The 17,314-nt window shown below is 38.5% G+C and overlaps 1 protein-coding gene across 5 annotated transcripts in view; it reads left to right on the top strand.

Moving 5' to 3' along the window:
• The window catches only part of KCNQ5 (potassium voltage-gated channel subfamily Q member 5), a 278,572-nt gene extending 265,293 nt beyond the window's left edge, over positions 1-13,279 (top strand). For 4 of the 5 annotated variants that reach the window (XM_058801552.1, XM_058801550.1, XM_058801547.1 and 1 more), the window contains 4 exons: positions 2,907-3,015; positions 10,927-11,058; positions 11,867-11,993; positions 12,341-13,279. In XM_058801552.1, the coding sequence (XP_058657535.1) occupies positions 2,907-3,015; positions 10,927-11,058; positions 11,867-11,993; positions 12,341-13,279 (1,307 nt within the window). The remainder of the gene's footprint in view (positions 1-2,906; positions 3,016-10,926; positions 11,059-11,866; positions 11,994-12,340) is intronic. The other variant, XM_058801551.1, reaches the window with a different exon arrangement.
• Positions 13,280-17,314: the final 4,035 nt, after the last annotated feature.

The raw sequence follows: 17,314 nt of genomic DNA, 5'->3' as shown, positions 1-17,314 counted from the left end.
TGTGGATGTGAGCAGGGCTAGGCATGAGCTGGCACTGGGGGGTCTAGCTGCCCCAGTAATGCCTAGGAAGGAAGGGCTCTCTCTGGGAACAGACAGCAGCTTGGAGAGCATGGCTTAGCCCCATCTGGGAGCTGGCAGAGGTTTGAACAGCTGGAGCTGCTAAAGCAGCCAAACTGACCCCAACTCAGCCCTGACCTCAACGATGAACTCGAGAGGGACAGAAAGCATACAAGTACATCTCACCTCGTAACTATGTGGTACACAACATGAGCTTCCACTGGAAAAATTGGTAAGAATGTGAACTTTGATTTCAGTGGTGTTTTAAGCTGGAATTTTTTTCTCTGAATTGCTACTATGCATTTCCCAAATTTTTTCCCAGGTCTGCTTAGTTTCCTAAGAAACATTAATGTTTTCCATAGGAATCAAACAAGGCTATAGCTTTTCACAAGCTTTATTGACCTGTGATATTGAGTATCTGCCATAATGAAGGAAATTCATATCAGTGAAATATTAGAAAAAAGAAAGGTGATTTATTAGGAGCAGCATCTCTTATTAAAGCTGGCTTAAATTTATAAGAATTTTCCATCATGTGTCTAAAAATTTTGCAGAACTTTTTATCCACAAGGGAACAACATGAAACACTGTAATTGCACCACACAGTTCTCAAAACAGTTTTGCAAAGATATACTTTGATAAGGAAGCCCTTTTATTAATGACACTATACTTGGGAAAGGACCCAGGAACCGTATCTGTGAGACAGCCATACAGAAACATGTTTATTTTAAACTTTCAGGTTGGAGTCTCCTGTTTCACTGAGTTTAGACAGCTATAGCACTTGTGATCTGAGCAGTATTTTTCCTAATTTATACTGGCATAACTGGATAGATTCAAACATTAGAGAGTCACTGGAAATACCAATAGCATAAAAAGCTCTGGTTTTAATATGGCACTTAAAAATGAGCAGGGAGATTTCCACACTGGAAGAGGTAACTGGAGAGGCTGATCAGATGTGACACCTGGAAAGTTAGTGTTGTGGAATACTTAGCATGTCCTGAGATGGTGGTTTAGGTAGTGTATATACCTATCAAATTAATTATAAAGTTTATTTTAGCTAGTCACATTTCTGGGCAGGGATCCAAATGTTATTGAGGCAGAATGGGTAGAGAGATGTATATTTTATCAATAAGATAAGCCAAGTCAGGAGTGAAGATCACAAAAGAGTACAAGAAAAAAACACTCCTGGCATCATTGCAGTCATGACTTACAGTAATAGCACCTCAAAGTTTTGTATGGAAATTTCACTTTTACTGTTTAAAACTTAATTTTTAATGGTTGCATTTGATTGTTTCATGTGGGCTTAAACATTGGCTATAAGCCATCTTTCTTTATTAAGTTGATCTGTCAAAAATTAATTCACCTGTTATTAAAAGCTACAGATATTTGTCATAAATGTACCAGTTCAGCAAGAGTGATGAAAAAAATATATATGATGCCAAGGGTAATGAACTAGCCAGATTCATTAAAAAAAAAAACCCAACCAAAAAATGTGCATGGCTGAACATTAAATCTGTGAAGAAAACAATGCAGTAATACCAGTTCTGAAGATGCTGTACAAAACTGTTTATGCCAAGATGGCATCCCTATTAGATTTAGAAGGTACCATGACATTTTCAGGCACTTTTGACTGACAAATAATATTTTCCATCTTTAATCTGCAGTCTTCCTGAAGAAGGAATTTGAAAGAATGTCCTGTAATCATTTGTGTCTGACTGTGCTTCAAATCTGCTTATAATTTAAACCCCTAAAATTATTTACTTGAATTGTTTCTGAATGACTAAACCTGTTGTTTTAAATAACAGCATGAATGTAGGCAGCAACCTAGGACTGGGAAGAAATCTCCTCTGTTATTGAGGGTTACTGAATCCCATCATTTTTCTCTGTTTCATGTCACTCATTTTCCACTCTGTTCCTCATGAAGCAGACACTTACATGATGAAATACACTGACCTTGAGTGAAATTCTTCTGAGCACTTGGATTTTATGCAGTTGAAGAAAGATGATTTGTTAGGAAAAGCACCTACCCCAAAGAATTTTCCTGTAGTTCACGTGCCTTTGAAATATAGATGATGTATGGGCATCCCTGACCCTGCCCTTCTTGCTCCATTTGCATTCCAGCACATTTTAAGCTTGTAAACCACTTAGTCATGCATCAGTACCTGTTTTATGTATTGAGTACAATGGACACTTCTGAGATTTCTGGCTAATTCCCAGATGGCAACTCTGCAAGGTGGTGTTTAGGAAATGTAAAGGATCCACTTTTTTTTACAGTAACTTGGCTTAAGTCCCTATGAAAAAGGAAGCCTGGAATACCTGCATGGCTCTGAGGTTTAAGGTGACAATTATTCATTCTTGGTAAAAAAGTATTTTCTTTATTTTCACATGTAATAACGTGTTGGGTCATTCCACAGCCTGCTTATTAAATGAAATTGATCTTCTCCTTTGCCTTCATTGCCAGGTTGATCCATAGTGGTAAAACTGTAATAATATAACTTCAGCATCTTCTGATTCTGCCATTACATCTGTTAGTTCACTACTTTCCCATAAAATGGAGAATGTGATGAAAAACCATGGGATATCAGGAATAACATGCTGGTTCTCAGCTATTAATTAGTTTGAAAAATATTAGGGCATTCTTCCTTTCTAATTTTTGCTAATTACTCTGGGACTACTAAGGCATTTTATGCCACAAGCATAGACATACACAAGTGCATCATATAGTTCATAAACTGACGGAGGTCTGTCATACATAGTCCCTTTTTTTCCAGAAGCACTGTGCAGGCTGTTAGAAAACACTAAGGAAGAGATTTTTAAATTTCTCTTATTTAATCTGCTCTTGTTTTTTGCAGCTGACACCAGTCTTGGAACAGATGATGTTTATGATGACAAAGGGTGCCAGTGTGATGTGTCCGTAGAAGATCTCACCCCTGCTCTTAAAACTGTCATCAGAGCTATCAGGTGAGTAGAAAATACTGAATGAATAAACACTTGAATTTCCTTTATTTAGGATACTAATAAACTGCATGTCAATTTATAAAATAATTAGTTGAACTAATTACATGGCTATAATTATTACATAATTAATGCTAATATATTATGCTTCCTTTCTATTTTAGTTAAATTAAAACATTTTATCAGTTCTGTTATCAGCTTTTCAATATCTAAAAATGTTACATGATTTGACACAGAAAAGAAAGTAATGGATGCTGTTTTCCATTATATTTTATGCTATCCAAACTACAATTTGATGTACTTTTACTGAGTATGTGTCACCTTGCCTGGAAAAGTTATTTCCTTTAAAAGTGTAGGATATTATTGCATTTCTATATTCCTGAGACTGTCATATGACATTTATTGCAAATTTCTTCTGCTAAGAAGAGAATAATTACATTAATTCAATTGTGAAAATCTTGCCTACTACTATCCACTAAACTAAATATAACCCAAATAATTTAAAACAAATAATCTCCTTTACCAAGAAAATAGTAAACTGCCTTGAAACTTATAAAGTTACCTGCATTGAAAGTTTAAACTCACCCTCTTGAGACTGCCAAGCCTATTTATCTTCCAGAGTATTTTGAAGTATAAGTCCTGACAGTCAAAATCCCCACTATGAGGCGTACAGCAGCAAGCAAGGAGAGCTCAAGCATTCCCAGTCTGCTGGCAGCAAACCTCAGGTTATCACTGGGGGTCACCCCACTGCCTCTGCATCACATCAGGGTCCAGCACCTTCTTGGGGGCAGGAAGGCAGCCAGACAGACAGGCAGCAGCCAAAAGGAATTTCTGCAAAAATCAAGTGAAAGACAATGTTTTCCTGCACAGAAACCCTTGCCTGAGTTTTCTCAGCACCACAGGGAGAAAAAACTTGAGCTTTTTATCACATAATTTCATGCAGTGATAACCTATGGGCTACTTGTATTTCCTTCCCCTTTTCCATTGAGTAAAGTGAAGAGAGATAGTGAGTAAGGCTGTTTCTGAAACTTTTCTACTGGCACAGACAGCTTGATAGATCATTCGCAGACATCTTTTCCGACCATTTTTCCAACCTGCCTGGAAATGCCCTCACAGGACGATTCAGATACCAGGCCTGTGTCCACAGCCACTGCAACTGGCAAGCCAAATGTCACTGCTGAAAAACATCTCTTGCTCCCAATGTTTCAGCAGGTGACAGAAGTCCTTTTTTCACAGTGGACAGCCACCCACAAGGCAAGCCTATTCCCTCAAATGGAAAATGCTCACATCAGGAACAGTCAGCATAATCCATTGACTTTGGTGTCAAAGATGTTTCTCTGTGATGCTGCATTTTGAACAGACTGGATAACTGTTGGCTCCAGGTGCACCTTGCCACTTGTCCTGGCAAAGGATAATCATTCTTCATACTCTCCAAATTCCTTAAGATTGACTTCACATTTTAATACTTATTTCATGGAGCTCATTTTCTAGGGGACCACTGGATTGTTCAATGCACCATCTGCATTTTTGCTTGGTGCTCTTGGTTATTATCAGCTCAAATGGAAAGTAACCAAATGTGAAGGATATAGTTGGGAAAATTTCTCCACAGTGCCATCCACAGAAATGTTCTAATAAGAGGAGCAAAGGTGCAAAATTTGATTATTTCAGACAGGTACTATTTAACTGATGAGAATCGAATTTTTATATTATCTCCAACTTTTACTCTGCATCCCTGGCCTTCTAGAAAAACAACTCATGTCACCACTGAGGCTGAAAGTAAGAATCTCCACTTGCCATCAATTACCCATTAATCTCTCCCATCTCCCTGCAAATTTTAGTGTTTTGCAAGATGACAAGTGACACATGCATCTTGCTTCAGAAACTGACCTTTGTTTGACATCTGTAAGGCAGTAATATGCCATGATCTTGAGACTTGTGTATATGCTATACTTTAATCTCTCAAAATCAAGAGACTGATAATTCAGTTCATCAGGTAGCTGATACACCTCTTTCTGATTATTCAGAGTATCTGTTACCAGACTACACTGGGATCTATGCAAACATCTGATGAAGGATCTGAGACTCTATATAGTAACTGTAGAATTTCAAGATGATAACATCTGCCTATATGGAAACTTTGTGCCTCATTTTGAAGTTTGTTTTTAGAAACAGCTTTGAATTGCAAAGGCAGTGGGGGAGGGTGAAGGCTGGTTTTCCTTTCATGCTGTTATACAGAGGCAGGCAAAGACAGAAGGCACTTGCATAATTTTATGATGCACTAGGAAAAGACCCCAAATATAAACACAGACAGTTGAATCCATTCTTGATGCATCAACATGAAAAATTGCTATAAGGGAGTCTGATTATTTTTTTCCTGCTTAGACCTGGGTATAAATTGTTTTGCAAAGACACAAATGGCACTTTTATTTTCAGAGGAAATGAAATTAACAAAATTAATTCATGCCTATGGGTTTACAGAGGTAGGTCCTCTCTCAGTTTTGGAATCAAAACATTTGGGGTGGGATTTTTTTTCCTGTGCAAGGTGCCTAAAATATGCTTCTTACTCTCAGGTTGCACAGCCTTGAAATAGCAAAAGACAAAAACTGGTTTATTTAAAATTTTTCATTTTGGTAATTTCAAAGTCTACTGTGTCAGTTTTGACCTTGTTTACTTATATATTTTCCAGGGCTACTTTATTTTTTAAAGCAGCTTTTTAAGTAAACAAACCCCCAAACTTTCATTTTGTTGTAGCCAAAACAAAGGATGGAGAAAACAGTCCTTTCCTGAAAAAGTTCTCAACATTTTGGTTCTTTCCAAAAAAGACAGGACTCTCAACTAGTCCTACTGAAGACCCACCAGGCAAACCTGTCTGGTAGCATGTCAAGCTCCCAGTCTGCTCTCAAAGCCTCCTAAACTGAGTCTTTTATCTCATGTGCTGCCCTCTCCATCTCCTCTTGCTCCACAAGCTTTCTGTCAGGAAAGCTCAGTTGAGGGATAGGGAAAGTAAGGGAAAGCTGCTTGATGGAGAGTGTTGGGTGAGCAGGGAACAGATGGGCAGTGTGGTGGAACATGGTGTGCACTGCAGCACGCCTTGGGCCCAGTCAGGACCTGTCCTGCTCATCCATGGCCTCCAGCTGGGATCAGAGCAGTGCACAGAGCAGTCCCTGCTAACAATGCACTGAGCCTGTGTGCCAGCAGGGTCTTCAGCACTACTCAACCATCCCCAGACTTGTTGTGAACAAAAAGCCATTAATATTCTGCAGAGTTCCTGGAGACTAACAAAAAACATTGCCTTTTCCAGCTCTGCTAATTCACAATGATGAATGTGTATAAAAGAGACTAAAAGGAAGATTAGGATACCTTGTTTCCCTACATTGTGATATCTCTGATCATTTTCCACAGCAAGAAGCACTCATTTCAATAATACTTTCCACATGGAAATGATGGAATTACTGTACTATTTATGGAATATAAAATGAGATTTGAGAAGCATGAATAAACATGCAATAGAAAATAACTGCAATGGCAGGAAGATGAAAGTACTGACCTAATAGGTCTTTTCTCTCTTTAACCCTAGTGATTGCAAAGATATGTTTTCATTTGTTGCTAAGAAAAAAAAAATAACTCTGGCTAAATGTAATGAAACTTGAGAATTCTAGAGCTGATAAGCTGTATAGTTGAACAGTCATACATATTTAACAGACAAAGATGGAAAATATAATTTACCATTTATGTTCAGTCTTTACAATGTTCCTGCAATACCTATAAAATGTATTTTTAGTAGCCATTTTGAATTTGTTCAAAGTAGTGTTTCAGAATCCCCTTTTTCTTTTAAATCCAAACACATTGTTTATTGTCTGCCAGATGGTATTCAGAGCCATGCAAGGCTCTTATACATGTGTTTGGCTAGGACAGCGCTGTACTTGGGGGGAAATCATGCTAGGGGATGAGTCAGGTCGAGACACGAAAGAGAAGACAATTTTGACTCACTTGCCTCACATGTAGTAGAACTCAAATACCTTCGTCTGCTGGCCTCTCTGTGTTGGATCCTGATCTCTTCTGCACATTGCATTTTACCAGGAAGAAGGGATATTTGGCAAGGTAAGGGTAATGAGACAGAGGCACCAGCACAGCTAAATCTCTATGCACCTGCTTTCCTGATGTTGTAGGTGAGCAAACCACCTGTGGTCACCTCACCTGGCTATGGATGAAACAACCTACCTCTCTTTTAATAGTCAAGGCAGTAACCATGTATGATTCCACCTGAATCCCAGTAGAATGAAGCTCCATTTCTTCCTGAGATTATGACAGGACTGACAAGACACAGCTTTGAAAACTCTTGATGGCATGAGTTTGACAGGGCTGCACCAAGGATTAGAGATGCTCTAACTTGGTGCCAGCCTCAGGAAAATGCACTAAATGACAAGCAAAACAGTTTTTAATACTGGAACAGGCATCATGAATGCAAATTAAAATGCAGTGAATGCCAAGGAAGATATGCAGCATGCACACACTGTCATTTTAGAGCAAGGCTGGTCCTGCATCCAAGAACAGATAAATGAAATGGGTGCTGCTTTTGGCCACTATGGGTCAATATGAGAAAAGTTGGTACTGAACCTGTAACTTTCCACAAATTATCAGGGTACAGAAAGATTAGCACGACCTGTGGTTTAGCTATTAATTCTACACAAAGCACTTTTATGTGTTGGTCTGCTTTAACAGACTATTTTTTTTCTGCTCCTCTCTGCATGTATGACAGAAAGAAGCTACTTTTTATTACTAACTCTTACCAGAACACTGTCATGCTTGTGGCTTGGGTGTGTTTACAGCCGCGTATCGCCTGTCACATTAGATTTCAGTTATAAAATACCACCTTGCTGCGTGGCATAGAGGGATTTAAACAGGCAGAGGAAGTTTTCCAAAGCCGCGGGGCCTGCACGGCCTCGCCCTCAGCAGCGGCGGCGGCGCCTGTGACGGGCCTTGCTCGCCCCCTGCTGGCAACGCTGGGAAGGGCAGCCCGGGCCCGCCCTGCCCCGCCCGGCCCCGCCCTGCCCCGCCCGGCCCGGCCCGGCTCGGCTCGGGGCTGCTGCTCCGAGACACTGAGGGTGCGGCACTCGGTGCTCATTTCCCCTTTTGTACGGACAGATTACGTGCTACTACCTGTGTTTTTATCCCACAGGAACTCACAGTCTACGTAGTTGTACATCATCTATCAGGGTGGGTGTCCAAACAGAAGGAATCGTGCAGTGGTTTGGGTAGAAGTGGCCGTAACAACCATTCAGTTCCGACCACCCTGCTATGACGCCTCCCACTCGGCCGCTCCAAGGATGCTTGGGTCTTGAGATCAGCTTGCCCCAAACCCCATCCAACGTGGCCTTGAGCACTGTAGGGATGGGGCATCCACAACTTTCCTGCGTGATCTGTTCCAGAGCCTTACCACCCTCACAGTAAATTAATTACATAGTGGTTTCAAGATACGGGATGCCAACTGATTTTATAAAACTGACACTAAATAACTGGAGATTCAACCCAATTTAATAATTGCAAGGCTCCATCACTGCAAAGGATTCAGCTTTTCTTTTCCTTAGTTAACTTGCAGGCTTTTAAAATGAGGTTTTTTTAACAGTGCAATAGTTTTTGTACAGCTTATGTAAAATTTTGTGCGCTTGAACAAAAAGAAGTAAGCAATATGGGTCTGTTCCGAACCCTGCTGAAGTTAATTAAGATGGAATCACACGAGCTAATACCTAAACCAGAAATAGTACAGTTACACCTCACTGTAGTGTAGTACAGACACAGCTGTGATGCTTTCAATTCTGTTTGACTTCTGAACATTATGAACAAACTACCTTGATAAGCAAAAAAAGTGTTATAAAGCTGCAAAGTAGTAATGAAGACTTTTGTGCCAACTGATTAAGAAGCTTCCATGGTTCTTAATAATAATTAGTCTTCTGCCTTTTCCCTTGTAAAATCACCCACTTGTGGTAAACTCAGTTGTCTTCAATTATGCCAATAATCATCTGGCTCTTCTTTTCTAATAGAGTTTCATATTTTTACTTTATTAAATGCATTAAGTAAAACATTGTGACCACCGACACATAATAATAGTAACAACAAAACTGTCTTATATGTCAGCTGCATGATTCATTCTTCATAACCTCAATAAAAAACTAGATTCAGAAGATTAGGTTGTCACGGTCCTATAAACCAACATCTTGACATAATTTGACAACTAAACAAAAAAAAAAAAAAAAAATCTGCATCCCAGATTCATAACAGCTTCACAGGCTTCCAGATTACAAAAGATACCAAAAGCCGTTGGTTTGTAGAACCAGCTGGTAATGCAAAAGAGAAATCCCATGATCCAAAATATTTGAAAGTGCATGGAGATCAGTCCTGAAGTGTCAAGTTGATGGACTGCTCCTAACAGGCCTTTTCCACTTTTAATTTCCATAATCAGAATCATAGTTCAAGTTCTAGTCCAGTGACAAACAATCTCATTTTTAACTGAAAGTCACCAGAATGGGAAATACCAACAAGCTAAGTACTGTGAGAAAAGGCTGACATTACCTGTAAGAATATTTATGTACAATACAAAAATCACTAGAAGATCACTGTATACTATCAATACAACTCTACATACCTATTATCATAATATCTATCCTAACTATATGAAGAATGATTTTTCTAAATTCCACTAAAACATTAATAATCTATTTTTATCAGAGAGTTTGAACCATGTTTTGGGTTTTATTATAATTTGTTGTCTTACAGCTGCTAAATACATATCATAATAAAACCAGAGGGAATATATTATCATGAATATTGGCATTTGGGATAAAATACCAATTTACAGTCTCTGCTTTTTCAATTGCAATAGATAGCAAATATCAACAGTCTGGCCCTAATGGGAATTTATAAGCTCTGCAGCACAGACCATCACGGCTAATACTTCTGATCCCTTGTCTCCTCTCCTAATCCTTATGTAAACCAAGGAAAATTTCATGTTCTACCAGCTGACTGGGAAAATCATCTAACTGTCATTTACTTTCCAAATTTGCCATTTTTACTGTTTAAAATTTGCGATTTTATATCAAGCTTTCTATTCTAAGAGCTACTCAGGGGACATCACATGTTCATGTCACATATCACAGAAACTTGTGCAAGACTCACATAAAAACATGTATGCCATTAATCAATTCTGGACATTTACTGTTACCTGAAAGCTTACTATTCTGCAGTAAAGTTCAAGGAAAAAATCGTCAATGCTAATTAAGCAATAATTCCTATATATTCTAGGGAATAAACATGAAAACGTCTCTTCAGCCTGCAAAATCTGATCCTAAGTTAGCCAAATAAGTTGAAAACAAGTATTTTGGCCTGAATGTTAACTAAAAAATAAAAACTGATGAAAACTTAATGGGGTGCCTTTTTTTTATTTCCCACAAAGAGGAGAGCAAGGAACTTAAAATGAACACCAAAACAAGAATACTGTTATTTAAGTTTTGTAATCAATTCATTAAAGAAATCTTTCCTGTAACAAGAACAGAAGTATCTTTTGCACAAATGTAGCTGACATGATATCTCACTCAAGTCAGAGAAACTAATCCCAGGTTTAAGTCAGGCATATCTTTCATATCAAACACCTATAGCATAAAAAAATTCAAACTGGTATATACTGATACACTAAATCTGCTCTTCAGTCTTTAAAACAGTTTTACCTGATCTCTCAAACAATTCAAAGACATAGCTACAGTTCATTTGTACTTAAAAAAACAACCATATGAAAGTTCACCTGCACGAGCTGTATTGAAAATACCTTCCATTTAAAAATGAGCTATCAAATTTTGTGAGTGAAATATACCTATGGTTCCACAACTGTTGAAAATTAACCTATAAAATGCTTTTCCCCCACAGAATTATGAAGTTTCATGTTGCAAAGAGAAAGTTTAAGGAAACGCTTCGCCCATATGATGTCAAAGATGTCATTGAACAGTATTCAGCAGGTCATCTAGACATGTTATGCAGGATTAAGAGTCTTCAGTCACGGTAAGGAAAGAATTAGTTACACTCTGCATAAGCATCTCATGTCATTCACTGCATAAAGTATATTGGCAACGTTTAACATTTCTGTGTTACGCAGCTGAGCCAGAAATTGTATTGTGGGCAAAACCAAAAAAACCCACATGTATCCAAATTTATCTCAGAAAATGGAAGTCTGAAGAATAGAAAAGGTAATCCTTTATCTGTAAAGTCCATTTGTAAACAAGGACTTTAGTCAAAAGGCTGAGGAAGACATTGAGAACTGCCTCTTTTCCATCCCAAACTTCCTCTTTTCACATAAAAGAATTTGAGAACTACTGGTAATGTAGTATTTATGTTAGAGATTCCCAGCAACGCTAATTAAAAAACCAAACCAAACATTACATCATATTTATCATTATCAGAGAAGGTTAGGGGATTCCTGCGTCAAACTGACAAGTCTCCCAGGAGTGGATGTTGTTGTTAGGATGGGAGAGCTGGGAGTGGCACTGGTATGTTTGTTTCTCCAAGCCATTAAGAGAGGCCACCTCTTCTTTCCCCCCTTCAGCAAGTCTAGTCTTGGCTTTCCCAGATGATGGCTAAGTTCTGGCTCCTGGTTAGTGCCAACAAAAAAGAAAAGCAGTCTAATATGTTGAAAAATCATTCCTTTTTTTTTTTTTTTTTTCATTTCCCTTAATTATTAAAATTGTTTATCTTCTTCTTTGAATGCTTTCCTGAAGCACTGTGATTTTTATTTTTAACATATAAATATAGCAAACACTTCCACATTTATGCCAGTTCCAGGAATGGCAACAGCTTTTGATTTCTCTTACAGCGTTGACCAAATTCTTGGGAAAGGACAAATCACAGCAGATAAAAGAAGCAGAGAGAAGAATCCTGCAGAGCATGAGACAACTGATGATGTCAGTATGTTAGGGCGAGTAGTCAAAGTGGAGAAACAGGTAGAGTGACTGTCTGTGTTACTTCATCTTGCTTTATTGCTCATGCCTTTTCTGTGTTTTATTGCCAGTTTCAAAAGCTGAACAGATTAATTTATTTTTCTAGTGTCTGCTTTGTTTGTACATTGAAATAAAAATTATAGGCATCTTATTACCTTAACCTCTTCTCCCCTTTTCTCAGCTTGCTTATGAAAAATATACAGGGCCTCTGACATTCTCTTTCAAGGGTCAATAGCGTACATCAAGCTACTTCCATTTTTCTCTTCAGCAGTTACATTTTCCCTTTGCTTGGGTTCCAGATATTTTTAATTAATATTTGGCACTAATGTTGACCTTTTCCTCTTATATAGGTACAATCCATTGAATCAAAACTGGACTGTCTATTAGATATTTATCAACAAGTTTTGCGAAAAGGATCTGCATCTGCACTCACCTTGGCTTCATTTCAAATGCCAGCTTTCGAGTGTGAGCAGACTTCTGATTATCAGAGTCCATCAGACAGCAAAGATTTGTCTAATTCTGCACAACTTAGTGGATGTGTATCCAGATCAGCTAGTGCCAATCTGCCTCGTGGCCTACAGCTTATACTGACACCAAATGAATTTAGCACTCAGGCTTACTATGCTTTTAGTCCAGCTATGCATAGTCAAGCAACACAAGTGCCAAATGATGGACCTGCAACAGTAAATAATACATCGAACCAAATAAACCAGACAACTAAGCCAGCAACTCCGACAACATTACAAATACCACCCTTCTCATCGATGAAGCATATCAATAGGCCTGAGCCCATTCATATTATTCCTGTAACCACACAGGAAAATATTTCTAATGTCACCACTTGCCTTGTTGCATCAAAGGATAATGGACAAGTTGCACAGCCTAGTGCGACAAAGGATCTCACATGGAGAAAAAGTCTTACAGAAGGGGAACCTTTGCTCTCAGTTAAACCTGTAGCGCAAATGGATTTAGGAAAATCTTTATCTGTACAAAACCTTATACAGTCAACAGAGGAACTGAATATACAGATTGCTGGCAGTGACTCCAGTGGTTCCAGAGGTAGCCAAGATGTATACTCTAAATGGAGGGAGTCAAAATTATTTATAACAGATGAAGAGTTGGAGACAGAGGCAGGGACAGAGACTACTGAAGCCATCTCGCGCCCGTTAGTGGAAACAACTCTCTCTGCTGACTCTCTAAGGACTGGAATATCAAGATCATCTCAAAACATCTGCAAGCCAGGGGATGGTACAGAAGCGCTCAATCTGCTCCATGTCAAACTTAAATAACTTCTGGCTTTCTTCATTGGCTGGGTCATTCCTCTAGTCATACATATCATAGCATGAACTGTTTTGAAAGCCTTTTTAATAAGATAAAATCACAAAAATCAGGATGAATCTGCAAAGCAGTTGAATGAGCCCATATTTCCTAGTTGCATGAAAAAGCATGTCTAAGCAATGGCTAACATCCAAATTTACACCTACAGTACAGCAGCCTTTCATGTAGTACAGTAGGTTTAAACAATGAGTTGCCTACAAAGCTAATGCTGCAGGATGTATCAAAAAACAAAAAACTGAGCATTTAGACCTTGTGCTGTTTCTATGGGGCAGAAGTAAAAAAACCTTAAGGTTTAAAGCACTTTGCTTCTGAACTGATTAAACATATATATATATATATAATGTCCTGATTTAGATGATAGTTTATGTTTACAACAAAAAGATTATCTACAGCTGCTAGCAAGGTACCAAGGAAATGAGTAACATGGGGTTAGAAATGGCTGACAGTCGCAAGATAGACACATTAACTCATCAGTTATCAGTTATTTTTAGCTCTGAAGAACAGTATGTTAATACCTGTCCAGTGCTGTGGCAGAAGTACCTGACACACCACTGTCACATTGTTCTTTATAAGAAGAACTATTTTGTTACAAAAAGTTTATATTTTAAGGATTAGGTCTGGCCTCAGAAGTGGATAACGTGAGTGACTGCACTGAAAATTCAAGGGAATCTCTCCTTCTTCTAGTCTCATTGAGAAGCTGACTTGTGAATCTGAACCATTTTGGCAGCAGTAGGTGAGGGAAAGAAGCAGGTGCTGCCTTTATTGTAGGAGCAATATTTCCTTCTTGTGAAAATTTTGGCAATTTTCCTTGCAATCCCAACCTGATACTACAACAGCACTTTCATAAGGCTGGACAAGAAGGGAAAATGGGGAACTGAAATACAGAGTAAAACTAAAGAGGACAGAAGGGAAAAAGACAACACAATCAATGGGAAAATAAATAAATAATAATGTTGATTTAGATGGGTAGGAAGGGAAATCATCCCAGAAAATAAAACAAGAAAGGTAAAGAAGGAAAAAGTTACATGTTTGGGTTTTTTCCCACAGATACTGAGTGTTATTAAAAAAAAAATAAATGCCACATAGGCAAGGTCTTGTTGTTTTTGTAAGAAAAGGGGAAGAGGAGAGAGGGAAAATGGTCCCACTCTTAGCTCAACACTATGTCCCAACTACCGTAATTTCTTGTGAACTTTCCAACACAGGACTCACAGACTCCTTCCTGCTAAAACCCAAGTTTTCAAATTCAAAGCCTAATCAGACTGAGCATTCCTGCCTGATACATCCTCTTTTCTTTTCTCACTCTAGCCTACACTTCACTTCTGCTGAGGTGCAGGAGCAGTGTTAGTGCCTGCCTGCACATCCCCCGCAAGGCTTTGCCACTGGGAGAACCCTTTGCAGACCCTAAACCCTTTCACTCTTCCCAGCTGAATGAGGTTTCTGTGTGTTGCCTCCCGCCAGATTGTCACCCCACCTGCACCACAGGCTTGTAGACGACCCAGCTTGGGCTCAGCTTCCCTCTAGCAGCAGGAATATCGAATGTACAGGTGTGCCAGTGCCAGCTCACTCAGGGCAGTGTTTTCTCAAGGCCCAGACCCGCTGGGAACTCGCTGTGTTATCAAAAACATCACTCCAGTCTTAACTGTGGCTAAATGCTGTAGGTTGTATTGTGAAGGAGCTGATCTGTTTACTATGAAACCATTGTAACTTATGCTTCCATTTGCTTTACAGAAGTATTCCTGGATGTTACATGAGAACTTTATTATTATGTGAAAGTACGTGCAAACTGTAGAGTGTATATATTGTGTCATTATACGGGGTCCATGGATGGTACACTGTGTTCCATGGCTTATGCCGGAGCAAACTTCAGTTGTTAAATCCTGAAAGACACCTTGAAGCACAATTTCCTCACTGCTGATTTGCCATATAGCTCACCACATTCAGCTTTTCCTGTTTTCCTTTATGTGCAATCTGACCATACCGAAGCCTGATTACAACAGCAGTTTTGTGAGGATAAATACATTTTTTCCCACATCTCAGTTCACTTAACTGTTAACTTATTTGAATGTCTGCAGTTTATCCAGACAGATATGTATGTTTAAAGTATTGAAAATTTCAAAATTATAATAGTTTTTTAGGCTACTTTTTCCTGTTTATGGTGCCTTTCTTGCCTTTCATGTGAAGCCTCCTGCTGACCTAAGAAGCATCAATGTGCTGTCAGGTTCAGTTAAGGAGCAAGCGATTGGGCACATGGCAGCTGTGTGTCCACAGTGAAACTCCCTTCCCCTCCTTGACGAGACCGAAAATCCAAGGCATCATGAATTGGACACAACTCTTCCACCTCCATCTGCAGGAGCAGATGTTGCACCCCATTGCGGCCGGAAGGCGCCGATGGGAGAACTGAGCAGTGGCCCTGCCTGTCCCGATTCTGCACAGAAACAGGGCCTTGGAGTTTGCTGATAATTTATCTCACAGAAACTTGGTATTTTTGCCTTAAATGAGATGCTTGAGTCCTTCTAATTTTAAGTTAATTTATTTAATACAATTTTGTGCACAAAAGAATGAGTTCTATAAATTATGTATGAAAATAGTAATGTCTTTACAAAGTACTGATAAACCCAGAAGATCGTATCTTTTCAAATTAAGGTTTAAAATTCTAATTTTTTTTCTTTTATGCTCACCATTATTATTTTTGTAGATGCAAGTCTTATCATATAGGGTTTTTTAACATTATATTGATAGAAAATAGAAAGAGTAGTGAATATATGAGATTTTAAAGAGGAAGAATTGTTTGTTTGGACTTTTATAAGCTTTAATCATATTTCCTCATGAGAAGTTTCTATGCTCTCTCTTTAGAAGACCGTGTCATGACTGACAGTCATTCAGTGGTTTCACAAAAGAAGGGCCTGTCTGGCTTCTCTTGTCCTGAGCTCCTTATTTAAGTCCAGCTCATGAGAACTAATAAGAATTGTTCATGAGTAAGGACAAAGAATTTTATTTTTAATTTTTTTTCTGATTAACAATCCACTTGAGAATTGTTTGAAGAGAGAAGTTGAAATTAAGTAAGAGCTTCAGGACTTAAGCCTTATCTAAATAACTGTTTTCTGGTCAGCATGTTCTTCTACCTGAATGAAGAGAGAGCTGAAAAGAATGGTTTCAATGACTATTATTTGTTCAAAAAATTTGTATTTGCTCCTGGCTTATATGATCTATACTTTTTATTTAAAAATTAATATGATGTTTTAGCCTAGGGTTCAAGATTGCAAAGATCATACACTTTTATTTACAGTGCCCACAGTTGTTCCATATGTTTTTGAGACACTCCTACTTAGAGTGACTGCTCTCATTGTAGTATGGTGATGAGTAATTCACCTGCTTTTCTGTGATAAGTCAAATCATGCTGAATTGCTGATGTATAGTAGAACATCTGATGTACAGTAGTATTTCTGGATTGGGACCTGCAATCCTTACTCAAGTAAAAATTCTATGGAATTCATTCATTCTATGAAATTCAAGAATTTTTCTTGAATTGGGAACTCAGATTCAAATCCTGATTTTGTTGGGCATCTGTTTGAAGTGAAAATGGTAATATTCCAGTTATTTCCTGAGGAAACTAATACTTAGCTGACTTTACCCTTGTCACATTGACTATATAAAAAATAACGCACAAAGTACCGATATAAAAAGGGAAGGAGAGAAGCGACATTTTTTAAAAGCACAGAGAAAATCAGAATATTCAGAAAGTAGGAATAAGCAGGAAAAGAAAATATAACAGCAAAGGAATGGAGGGGAAAAGGGTTTAACCACCCGAGGCTAAATTCATCCTTGGATGGCTTCACTGACTTCAATGAATTCACTGCCCAACCGGGTGAAGCTCAGCCTCCATTGGGATAATCACACTCAGTTCCATTGACCTTACAGGAACTGAACAACCTGTACCAGAAAGGAACTTGCCTCTCTGGGCCAACTTTTATCCTGACTTATTTGTC

The sequence above is a fragment of the Ammospiza caudacuta genome, chromosome 3 (genome assembly GCF_027887145.1).
Source record: "Ammospiza caudacuta isolate bAmmCau1 chromosome 3, bAmmCau1.pri, whole genome shotgun sequence".
NCBI lineage: Eukaryota > Metazoa > Chordata > Aves > Passeriformes > Passerellidae > Ammospiza > Ammospiza caudacuta.
Note: the sequence above shows the minus strand (reverse complement) of the source record. Positions and strands in the feature narration are given on the sequence as shown.